The sequence below is a fragment of the Glycine max genome, chromosome 4 (assembly GCF_000004515.6).
Source record: "Glycine max cultivar Williams 82 chromosome 4, Glycine_max_v4.0, whole genome shotgun sequence".
NCBI lineage: Eukaryota > Viridiplantae > Streptophyta > Magnoliopsida > Fabales > Fabaceae > Glycine > Glycine max.
Window position 1 is genome coordinate 46405023 of NC_016091.4, and position 13318 is coordinate 46418340.

Consider the following 13318-nt stretch of genomic DNA (forward strand, 5'->3'; position numbering starts at 1 on the left):
GTTGTAAATGAAGAAATTGACCAATAATGCAACAACGAAACGAAACAACTTAACCAAAAGTTATTAATTTAGTGATAATATTAAGTAGGAAATTAACGAGAGGGGTTGGTTTTGAAAGGGCAGAGGTAGCATGCTAGGGGTCCTATGTAAGATGCAATTGGTGTGGGGGAGTTCAGTATTCGAACTGTTACTTGATAAAGCACGGTTGATTATTCATTGCATATATATATATATATATATATTTAATATCTTCTTGAAGGCCAAGGTGGTAATTTTTTTACAATGCAAAATGTTACTTGCTACAATGGTTATAGGTCTTCATTTCCATAACATCGATCGCTTAATATTTAAACACAATCAACCTTGTAGAGTCCATGATGCACCTGGACTAATTCTTATGAGGTTCATGTAATGTAAGTGCTGCCACCTATTTCCGGTTGGAAAAATTATTCCCCTCCACGAAATGTTTAAGTATGTAATCTTCTGCTACTCGCATTGCACATCATCTCGTGATTCACTTTTGGAACTGATGCCGTTGCCATCCAATCACACCTTTGGTATCTGGTAGCCCACAAACAACCATTTTAACCTTAAAGCAAAGCTTTCGCAATTATACAAATCCGTAATTATTATTCCTACATTGAAACACATGGATTAATTATTATCAACAAGGATATGGTGTAATAATCTTCATGGTGTGATATAAAGCTGGAAGACCATCTTGCCCTCAACAATCTCCATCTTATTAGAAATTTTCCTTGTGGAAATCATATTTCGTGTTTGTGTTGTGAGAGAAATCCGAAGCTAACTGACCAAGCTCTTTGGTTAGCGCTGGTGGCCCACAGTAAAATACCCCTGCATTATTACATTAACATGTTTTTAGTTAGAGGCACACATCAACCAAAACAATAATTTGAATCACCATCTTGAGAAATCATTGTATGGTTTAGATCATCTAAAACAATATCTATGTGTCACATTGTCAAACTTTATGAATTCTTTTTAGTAAATAGAAAAATATAACTGTCTGTAACGTGGTGATTATCCAGATTAAGATTATGTAGGCGTGGTCTGACCCATATTATTTTCTCCTCTATCTAGATGATATCCATCCATTCAAATTTTTGCAAAGCTTCACTTTATTTTATTTTGCGAAAGCTCCTCCACGGAGAGAACTTTTAAAAGGTTAAAACCACATAAGCACAAGTACACATGTTAGGAAGAAGGTACTAGTGTGACTAAAACCGAAGGAAAAATATATTCGAACACCCCCAAATACTAGTTGATAGATAGAGAGAAGAAGAAAAAAGTTCAAAAATATAAGTACAATAAGTGATATGATGTTATAAGAAGAGAAAAAAAATAAAAATGAAGAGTATGAATAAGGTGTTCAAAACAAAGAAATGTACAATAAGTGATAAGGTATTTAATCATAAAGTATTGTTTGAATTATTTTAAAATAATTACTTTAAATATAACAAATTTATCATATATAAATATTTTAGAGTGAATAATCATTTTTCTGTAAAACAATGTTACTTATTTAAAGAGTGGAGAACTCACCAACACGAGCTCGTGGATGACTAACCGCAATGCGCTTGTAGACAGCGCGCCAATTAGGTTTAGCAAAGTGGGACTTTACACGCGTGCCAGAGACAATGTCCACGCCATTCTTGGCATGGTTTAGAGATTGCAACATAGCAATAAGAGCTGAGCGAGCATCACCCTCTTCATAGACACTAGTGCAATAGTTGTGGAGCTCAATCACCCCCTTATGATCCTCTTCAGCCACCTCATTCATCACCCCTTTGAACCAATCAAAGGACCCTTGCTCCCTTGTCACCCAATAGAAGTAGGCCCTCCTAGTGTTGAAGTTGCTCGAGCTATTTTTCTTGTGTGGGGACGACCCTCTTGGTGATTTATTACCAAACCCACTATTTGTTCCTTCCTCTATGTTGGTCTCCTCTTCCTCTTCCATGGCTTTCATGTTATTCACTATGTCCTTAAGTATACTAATCATTGGGGTGGCTCCAATTCCTAGCCCCACTAGCAAAACCACCTCATATTGCTTGTAGTCTTGGGCTGGTGCTCCGTACGGACCGTCAATTAGAACTTTAGGGAGAGTACTACATGATAATATAATGAAGGTTGAAAATTACTACTTGTTTGCCACTAATTAAGCAATAGAACTTGTATATACTAAAATAAAGTATCATTTGCCTGTCACTATACAATTGAAGTTGTAAGAATATACTTCACACGATGGCATAAGGGGAAAATGACAATTTGTAAGTCTGATTCAGAACATTTTAAAGCGTTTGGGTTATGTGTTTAATTAACACTTAATCAATTCAAAATGAATAAAATTGCTTGGGCTGATTGATTACCTACCACGCTTACAAACAATAAACAAGCATTTTCAACAAGCGTCCTTATCTCCTTTATTTTTTTTTAATAATAATAGTAATTTTCTAAGTCCGAAATCGAAATAATAGCAACCGTTTGCTTTGGCCACTAGGACGATAAAAAATCTAAGCTCGTGGGAAGGTGGCATCGGGAATGTCGGCAAACATTATTATTTATTGACACCAAGCTAAATAACGACAACAAAACAAGTTTGTTTAATTTAGATGCCCAATCCCAATGTTTTGGCGAATGAGTTTCTAAGTCTAACCCAACAAATAAAGTTTTACATAGTGTAAATGATTGATTTTTATTTAACTAGAAAAATAAAAGAAAAAATATAATGATAAAGGGTATGCTTATTTTGTTGAAAATACATTATAAATTAAAAAATAAGCCTAAAGAATTTATAATAGTTAACAAAATTTCCTAAAGAAGTTATTTTACTATTCTTCATAATTTAAAATTTAAAAACAATATTGAACAAATAAAAATCTCGAAAGCATTTTAAATTTTTTTTAAAAACAAACCCATCCAAATTATGTAAGTTATGTGAGTTGTTTTTCATATATTATTCATAATCAAAGAGGTTTAGATCATTTAGTTAAACAGTGTGTATGAATTCTATGTTTTTTTCCTACCAAAAAAAACCCTACTCATGACTTAATTATCTCAGGTATATTCAATCACATGATACAGTTGGCGTTTGTGATCCGTTTTTGGCATGCCTATCCATCACATTTTTTTAAAAAATAAAGTTATTTTCATAATATTTTTTATAATAATAAGGAGAGATAGAAAAGGAAAATAACATGTAGAATAAATGATATGACAAATAAGAATAACAATAAATTATAAAAAAAAAATCTTGTGAAAGGAATATTTTTTTCATTTAAAATGTGACATTTCCCATGTTAAATGTGGGTTAATTACCTCGGACTTCTATCTCCTTGCAAGTATTCAGCTCTTAGAAGTCCACTCTTGCCGTTGTCCGGTGGCTGGCAACACTGAAAGAAACAAAAAGTAACAACCTAGCTAATCAGAAAAAGAGAACACGGATTTGAAAGTAAACAAGATTACACGTAGAATTGCAAATATTTTTTTTTAAAGAAAAATGTGATATTGCACCCACAAAAACAGATGTAATATTGTAAGAATTTCTGAGTTTTGCTATGTAAATTAGTGTTATCCAAATCATATTATCCAACAAAAATTAACCTGAATTCACCTCTGAGAACTTGACTTTGAGACTCCGGGTCCAATCACCAAGTGTTCTGATATGAACGCTAAGGTAATCATCACCAGGGGCGGAGGTTATAGAAAATGGATGCCTGTGAAATCATAAACACTGTATTTAACTATGAAGGACTTAGATTTTGAGAAATGAGAGCATAAAAATAGTGGAGGTGCATGCACCTTGAGGGTATTTAGATGCAAATTAGCTATAAAACACAAGAGTTATTAAACTTTCTTCAAATTCATACCATTCAAATGGAGACACAGCAGCACAATTGAGAAACATGTATTGTCCACTCTTGTATCTAAATCCCTGGGGCTTTGACATATGAAGAGACAACACATTTCCAGGATAAACAGCCACCTTCAAATTGTGCAGTGAAAATGTGGTGAGACATACCTTTCGAGAATCTTTTTATGTACCATACTTCACAGATTAGCCAAAAATAATATTCAATGGGACCATATATTTCTTTCATACAACGAGTGATTAAATTATTCGATGCTCACCTTTAATATTCTCACAGGCTTGATGCTTGATCTGAGTGCTCTAGTCAATCTTTCTGATAAGTAAATGATAATGGGAATAGCCAAATACATCCAGGTCTACAAAACACATATAACAAGTTTCAACAATATTAATCAGAAGACACTAACAATGTAAAGGGTTTTTAAGCTGTTGTCCAATTGCATACTGTCATGTATGATAAACTTATTAGTTTTTAAAATAACTACTTTAAAAGTTATACTAAAAGATGTAAATAGCTTTAAGTCTAAAGAACTAAAGGAAGGTGCTAACCGTTTTCTTGTACCATTCCTTGGTCAAGTAAAGTTTGATTCCATGCACAATGAGCAGTGCATAGACAATGACAAAGAGATGATGTGAGTACCAGAAGGCGTTGAAGCCGGTGAGATTGTTGAGGGGTTTGGGTAGCTTGACCCTGCCTCTCCTGAACCAAGGGGTGGCTAAAGTGAAGGCTATTGCCATTAGCACAACCATGATAATCCCTGTTACTCCTTCCCATGATTTGACAAAAAACCAATAACTTGATGGTTGATCTCCGAAAAAAGGTTCCATGAGCTTGTACTTTTCGCTACTTGCATCAAGAAGGCGAGGAAAGTCACAAGCAAGATGGTAGATGCCATGTATACCAACTCCGATTGTTACTGCCACAGCTATGCACTGCAAAAAAAAAAAACTCTAATGTGCTTGCTACTACAAATTTCATTACCTTATTGACTTATTAAAGCTACCAAGTCTCAACAAACATTTGAACATAGTGACACATATGTTCTTTTTTAGTCTCACTCAATTCTCAAATGAACAACCAGCAGTAAACATTACCTTGTGGAAGTTGAGGTTGTCATCAAAAGGAACCATAATGCCAAGCTTGGTCTTGTTCCTTAGCCAAGTGATGGTGTTTCTGCAAACTGGTAGCAAGATAATAGCCATGTTCAATTTAAGTGTCTCAGCTGCACCTTTGGCCATGCATACACAATGGCCCATCACCTCATATGCATCTTCTCTCCTATACTGCACAAATTTGTAGGCAAATAGACCTAACATGACGCCAATCCACAGCAGCAATACCCAAGTTCTTTGCCAATTGTCCTGCAGGAAGTACTTGGTGTTTGTGTACCACCTCCTAATAGGATTGTCTTCATCTACAGGCTTAAGCTTTAAGCTTAGCATTTGGCTCAGGTACTTGCTATCTCCTCTAGTAGAATGGGTTGGTCCATGTAACAAGAGCATCTCTAGATCGTTTACCTGTTTTCACATTAATAATCACCAAATGGCCAAAGAAATGTGGCTAAGATGAGAATCTATAATAGTGAAAACATTTTGATGCCTATCTTATGAATATGAAATAATAGGCTTATCCAATTACTAATTACCATGATAAATCCTGTGTCTTCAGGGTCTAGTTCTTCCATGATCAAAGCCGCATATTCCTCTGCCTGCTTCTGTATGTTTGCAAGTTTGTTGGTAGTGGCGCTAAGGCAGATAATCTGAAAACAGAATCGATCACACAATCAAGGAAAATCCTATTCCAATGGGAACAAAATGCAAACCAGAAAAAAAGTTTCCCATAAAACTACTTTACTAATTCTGTGAGTTGATGAGACTAAAAAGTAACAATATTAGAATTCCTTAGTGGTGAATTTATGATGCCATACCTCTTTAATTTCTTCCTCAGTGATTCTTCCATCCGCATCTTTATCAACCCTGCATTACAAATTAAGCTTGGTAACATATTTCAGGACATTCGCCACATATTTTTTCACTTAAACTTTATAAACCAGAAAAAGCAAAGATCAAAGAATTAGTGTATGTTTGGAATATAGTTTGCAAACTTTTTTAATGAACTTCATTTTACAAATTAAGACCCCAAAAGCAACCTTCTCTCTTCTCTTATTTCAAACTGTGTTTTGAGGGAAAATTAAAACAAAACTCAGTTTACAATCAGACCCTACTGAAAACCAAACGAGGCCTTTTCCGTTTTACTTTTTGAACGAAACTAAACACCAAACATAGACTTACATGTCAAAGAATGTTCTGAGCCTAGAATCGAAATTCTGGTCAGAAATCTGGTCCCAGAAGTCCTTCAGCTGGGCCTTGTTAATGGAATCCCCCTGAATTTCCCTCCTCCTAGAAAGCGCATCAAAAAGCTCCCCTGCAAAGGCTTCTGACTCCTTGTTCATCTCTACAATTAAAACCAAACGCATCTAAAAAACCACTCCATACACCAACAACAAACATTTGAAGCTAAGTAAAGAAAAAAAAACACGAGAAATTATCACATGATCCAGAACCACCAAGTGCCCATGATCATGACTAATCTTCACGTGACAGGTAACTGAGTTTTTCTCAATTTACGAGAAAGAATCAATAAAACTCAGTTATGCTATGTGTCACATGGAGATTATCCGTGACCACGACAGTCTCGGACCATGGAGTAATTTCTCGACCAGTGATCAACTCAAATATACCTATGCACTTGGCAAAGAGAGAGCGATGCAGGTATCCATTAGTGGAAGCAGTGAGAGCATCAAACTGCCTTTCAACCTCAACCCACCCTGCACCAGCATCAGTCTTGCTGATAAACTTGAGTCCCTTGAGAGCATGAGAAGCCGCGGATTTGTTCCTGTCATAGTGCAATCTGGAAGATGCAGTTTGCTTCGACAAGGAAGCAAAACGCTTCAGCTCCTGAGACACTTGTTGTATACGAATGGAAGCACTTCTCACAACGGAGGCACCAAAGGACCTTTTCTTCTCCATGCCTTTGCCAAGCAGAATCAGTTTCTCATCTTCGCTTTGATCGTTGTTAACAGTTTTGACACTGTGAAGTGCCACAGAGTCACCTTGGATGTCCATAGTGACCTCAACGTAGTCTCCTTCATCTTGTTCCTCTGTGGCGGAGGTGGAAGCAGAAGAAGTGTTGTTTAATTTGGAACTTCTTCTTTTGTTCAGTGGTCCACTGTGAGGTAAAGGTGCTCTTTCAGCAATGAGTTCTATGTCAGAGTCACGGTGGTGGTGATGTGAATCTGAAGAAGCTCCTCCGACAACCACGTCTGTTCCCATTTTCTTCTTCTTCTGCTGCTCCTGTGTGTGTCTGAGGTTCCCAGATGCAGATTTTTATGCGTACTGGTTCAGATACCGAAGATCCTTCTTCTGTTCTTCAGTTCCTCTCTCTTCACACACACCCTTTATATGATAAGGCTTTTCCAATGTTCCATTTCTCGATAGAGATGCAGACACTGGAGAGTTGTGTTTTAATATTATTATTATTATTGTCTTGTTGATTGTTGATTATGATTATAATAATATTAAAAGAGAGAAAGACAAAGACTTAATAGATGTTTAGTTAATAACACTTTTTTGAAGACTTAAAAATATACTTTTTTGAAGACACTTTAATGTAAAAAAAAAAACTTTTTTTAAGACACTGTTTGTCAGTACTATAAAATATAACAAAGACTTATAATTATGAAACCAAACTTTTTTTTAAGCTTAATTTTGATTTAATGTTTCCTCGTATTCTTATGATTGTTAATAACTTTTAAAAAATAACAAAGAATCTAGTATTATGTTAGTATATTAAATAAGTGAGTTAATATTAATGATTACTTTTTTATTTTTTTTTCTTTTTTCTGTGAGTGTTTCATCTCAATTAACCTTAAAATAAGATGAACAAAGAACTTTATTAAATTAACCTAAAATGAGATGAACAAAAAACTTTATTAAATTAACTGATAGGTGTAAAATAACATATTGTAATTAATTATTTGATTAATAAAGACATAAAAAAATTCTTAGCAATTTAATAAAAATAAAAATGAAAAAAAAGAAAATAATTTATATGAAGTAAAGATAAACTAAAAATTATTAAAATAAACTTGCAAACTTTTTTCCCTATATATGAGAATCAAAATTAGATCTTCCTCTCTTTGTCAACTTAATTACATCCAAGATAGTATACTTTGTTGTGATATCATGAAAATGTTTACCATGTAAAATGTAAATATCTCTAGCAGAATGTAGAAAAGACTCCTTTCCTAGATTAGCCCCCACCAATTCATCGTGTTTCACGCCATGATACTCGGCACACAAAGGTGGAATAACGTTGAAGAAGCATTGCAAGTTCTCCATTTCATTTTTTTTTTAAATAATCATAAAATGTTCATTTATGAACGTTTCGAATTACACTAAATGTCTAATGTTAGTTCGAAATTATTAATTAATTAGAGCATTGGTTAAAGATGTAAAAAGAAAAAAAAATATTAGAATGCAATTTTTTTTTCATATTTTAAAATGTGCTCTTACATGATTGTTAATAAACAAAAATTAATTCCTTAATCAATACTATTAGGACAGAGACACTGATTAATAAAACATTAATTTAATTTATTAACCAAAAGATGCTAAGAACCTTGTTAAAATCACATGATAGGAAGTATTAGATTTACGTACAACTTCTCACTATGAAAATATCTTCATTTTAAGAAGGAAAAGAAAAAGAAAAAAGTTAGGAAGATCGTGCTAAGAGACTTCAAAAGAACTCTACTCATGTCCCATGAAAGACGGGGACGTTTTGCTTTTCAACCAAAAAAATTGGTTTGTAGTCCATCTAATTGGCTGGAGTCCTTAGCTCATTAAAACTGTGTTGGGAGATTTGAACGTGAAACTTTGAAAAAAAAATGCAAAAAGTTCTATGCATATAAATTTCCTCTGCATCAACATCTTGTTGAAAAATTAGGAGAAAAAAAGGAAAAAAAAGTCAAAGATACATTAACTGGCACTGTAAAAATTTTAATAATGAGAAAATATATACGAGGCTCTTCTAAGATGAATCTAAATCTATAATCTGTGGAAATATAATTTTATTAACTCCATCTCAAAGGTAAAGTAAAGGAACAAGGAGAAGAAAGTAAAAAGAAAGATAATAGAAAAAATTGCATGAGATAAGAGAGTGATTTTCTTCTTCATTTTCACAAAGGACATGTGAATTTTTAACGAAAAGGTTTGATCAAGTAAACTCAAACCAAGTCATAATAGCAGTAAAATATGGATTGGATCAAGACAAATTAATCTCATAATCAATAAACAATAAAGAAAAAAGTTTCTTCTATATTTTCTTATAAAAGTTTCTTCTATATAAAGAATATTTGTTTGGTATAAGCCATGAATATTTTTTACAAAAGAGAATCGTGTTCGAGCATTGCGGAAGTATTATAGACAACAAATTCTTCTTTCAACAAATAAAGGATGGGAGATATAAATCATGAACTTCGAGAAGCTCCCAAAGATTATTGTCCATGATGATTGAGACTTTGTAAGAAAAATAAATGATTTGAAAATGATGAGATAGGGTGAATAGTAAATAAAGGTGTTGAGTTACATCTAACACCCTACTCTATATATAATAGGTAATTTAGTGTTTTCACGTGACAAATAGTAACGATTAAGATTGTATCGATAATATAAACGATTTAAATTGAGTCCTAATTAATTATGTTTGGTTTGCGTTATTAAATAAACATAGTGTTTAGTCCAATCGTCTCGTAGAAAGTATTGTTCAATCACATTGTCTTGAAATAATCTATGTGAGGTAAAAATTGCATGGGAAAAAAACGTGGGGTAACATCCTTTTTTCTGACACAAAGGATAGGATTCCTAATGAGTGAACATGAATCTCGTTTTCCTCAATGCATTATGAGTCGTTGATTGTCATCAGTGTTATTTCAACCACTCATTTTTTTGGCGCAGAAGACAAAACTCTACAAGATTCCTGATCGATGAATAATAACATCGTTTATGTCAATGCATTATAGACTGTTGATTATCGTTGGTGTTATCTCAACCACTTATTTTTTGAAATAGAGGACAAAACTATGTAAGATTCCTGACGAGTGAATAGTAATCTTGTTTATATCAATGCATTATGGACCGTTGATTTTGATCGGTGCTTTCTTGGCCATTCCTTTTCTAGCACAGAAGACAATGGTCTACAAGATTCTAGATGAGTAAAATCTTAAAGTCTTAATATTTGTCTTGTTTTTGGCCACTTTGTTTTTTTAAAATTGTTTTCTATTTTTTTTCCTTACACTTTTTTAAAAACATTATTGTTATGTTTTTGTTTTAAATTTTTTATTTTATTGATTGATATATATTAATTTATAACAAAGTATAATTTATCTTGAATAGTATTTAAGAAAAATAAATATATTTGAATACTCAATATAAATTTAATTTAGTTTAATATTTATCAAAATACATATATTTAACGGATCTAATTCTTTTACCCAAACAAATTAAATAAATAGAACATATTCAATTTTAATAGTATGCATTAATTCATGTAAAACTATTATTACTTGAATAATATTTTTTTAAAAATAATTTATCATTAAAAAAAACCAAGTTTATCAAGTTTGAAGAAGACGAATAAAAAAAAGTTACATAAATAAAACTTAGGTAAGCATTATAATCATTTGGGACTAACACGATTAAAGTAGCGAATGTTTAAAAAAGAACATCAACAAAATTCCAATGATGAATTGCAAGTTTATTCTAAAAAAATGACAACAATTACTTTGTGTAATTACTACACAAATTCATCACGCATCAAAGCAATTATCTCATCTGTCGTTCTTGGTTTCTTTGGTTTGCACAACTGGGCAAGGATTTCATCTAGAGAATGCCCAAAAGTTGCATTCAACTCAATTGAACCTTTGGTATTAAATTCTGAATAGATAGACAACATTTTTTTGACATCATTGTCATGTTTGAGCTCCATACAGTCGTATGAAACACAACCATCATCTGTGTAGTTCAGTTGATGGTAAAAACATCTATTAAAATTCTGTAGTCTCTGTTGGCGTAAAAAATTGTTTTTCTTAAGGCAACAAGCAACATGTCCTCACTTATTGTGATAACTTTTGGATCAGTAGAACATTCAAACTATCCCTTCTTATGTTGGAATTATGTCATTATTGCAACACACAAGAATGGATACACTCTCTATGTCCTCACTTATTGTGATCTACTATTTTCACGTGACACATATCAACAGTTGAGATTGCACCGACAATATAAATGTTTTAGATTGAATCTTAATTTATTACGTTTAGTTTGTGCTATTCAAAAAAATCAATGTTTACTCAAATCATCTTGTAGAAAGTATTGTGGAGTCACATCGTCTCGAAACAAGCTACCTGGGGTCAAATCATCTTTAAGAAATGAATGTTTAATCAATTTGTATGAGAAAAATGCAGTGCTCAGTAATGCATTGTTTACTGTTCACTCAATCAATAAGGGAAAACTAACAATGAACATAATAGGACATAATTAACAAGGACAAGGAATTAATGCATTTTGTGTCCACTAGTTCCACATCTGGGTGGCTGTCTGTTTCTTGTCAGCTGTCGACGTACTCGTTCATGTTCTTGTGGTTTAACTTGTTCATCAGGAACAACAAGTTGTTCTTCATGGACAAAGTCATTAGTGGAAGAACTCCCGACAATACTTTGACATTCGAAGATCTGTACCCATGAGATTGCTCATAAAATCTTCTCTGCTTGCACTAAAGAATTGTGGATTGTACCCATAATCTTGTTGATGATGATGATGTTATGACATGAATTCATATGATTGAGCATGTGGTGGTAGTCCTTCATCTTGCATGCTGGCAACCACTAGTGGACTTTGTTGAAGAGGATATTGTTCAGTTTTTATGTCTAGAGTTGAACGAGATGTCGCTCCAACTTTTGGGTAAGTTGTAAACCGTTTTTAGAATTTGCTCAGTCTCAATTGATGTAGTAACTCATATGTTTAATCTTTCCTAAAATTGATTGACTGATTAATACATGTTTGTGTCTTTCCTTCAAAATTTCAATCCATTGTTGATGTTCTTTGTCCAATTTGTATCACTATATTCTCTTATGTCAGTATGTTAGACTTTGTCAAGATTATGTTAAATTACATAAAATAAGTAAATAAAATCCCTATATTTAATTTTATTCATGTGAATATAAACAAAAGAACAACATCCCAAATTGTAATTATATTATAATTGAGCCTGCTTTGAATTGTTACGTCGTCTTCTTTCTCAAGAAAAGTAGTGGATCCAAAGCCATCTATATGGGATGATTTTTGCTCATCTAATTTATTTTTTGTACATTTCAATCCGCAATCCCTATTGCTTTATCACTTTGGTCTTATGTATATTCAACACGTAGATGATCTTTAGTTCATTCATTAGGTTCAAAATTACTTTTAGGTTTAAATATTTTTTTCCTTGTAATTTAGTGTTATTATTTTTTTGTTCTTATATTTTTTTTTGTTTTAATTCTCGTAAAATGTGTTTATTTTTTATCTTTAAAACGCTTTAGATAATACTTTAAACATTAAAAAAATAGTGTAAGCAGAGAAAAATATTATCTAAAGCATTTTAAGAACGAAAAATAAAATAAAAAAACATATTTTATAAGAACTAAATCGAAAAAAAATTATAAGAACAAAATAAAAAAAAACACTAAATTATATAGACTAAAAAAATATATTTGCCTTACTTACTTTTATTATATTGTTCTCTTTTTTTATTATTTAGATTTGGATGATTAGCTTTTCAATTATTAATTTCCTATTTTCCTCCGGTACAACAGTTTATTAAGTGCTAATCGAAAGTGTACATGTCCATTGTGGTCCCTTAAAGATATGTGGCATCGCATCAGTTGTTATCCTATAATTACATCAAATTAGTCCTCTAAAATATGATACAAAATTGGCCTGTACGTCAGCGTCATGTTTTTGCAATCAAATCGATGTTTGAAGGATAAAAATGATGGCATTAAGTCTCATTCAATGGCCAATTTGATGCCACTAATAAATGGAGGATTGATGTTATGTATACCTCTGGGACCAAAATATATTAGTCATTCACTCCTATTAGAAATGTATTGAAGAGCCACTGTGTGGGATAGTGATAAGGGCGTTTGGTAGTTTGCAAAAGGTTACAACTTACAAGTTCAAGCCTCCATGCCATCATTATAACCAAAAAAAGTCTCTGTAGAAATTGTTTTTGCAGGTAGTGTAGTGAAACTTCTTGGTCTGTCGATCTCATAATTTCGAAGTTCAGCAGCCAGGGCAATGAATTTCCAATGCATAGTCAAAAAGTTG

General features: G+C 32.6%; 1 protein-coding gene across 2 annotated transcripts; it reads right to left on the reverse strand.

The window, feature by feature from the left end:
* Nucleotides 1–253: 253 nt before the first annotated feature.
* On the reverse strand, nt 254–7403 carry LOC100800248 (respiratory burst oxidase homolog protein C). Of its 2 annotated transcripts, XM_003522407.5 has the most exons (12): nt 6631–7400; nt 6182–6344; nt 5818–5866; nt 5536–5649; nt 4985–5407; nt 4439–4822; nt 4150–4245; nt 3888–4003; nt 3632–3734; nt 3337–3410; nt 1564–2126; nt 254–855 (listed from the first exon to the last, which is right to left on the reverse strand). In XM_003522407.5, the coding sequence occupies exons 1-12, from the start codon at nt 7220–7222 to the stop codon at nt 746–748; spliced, it is 2787 nt and encodes a 928-aa protein (XP_003522455.1). In that variant the 5' UTR covers nt 7223–7400; the 3' UTR covers nt 254–745. The 2 variants fall into 2 exon arrangements, with proteins under 2 accessions (XP_003522455.1, XP_014630337.1); XM_014774851.3 differs by lacking the exon at nt 254–855 and having other exon boundaries at nt 1989–2126; nt 3622–3734; nt 6631–7403.
* Nucleotides 7404–13318: the final 5915 nt, after the last annotated feature.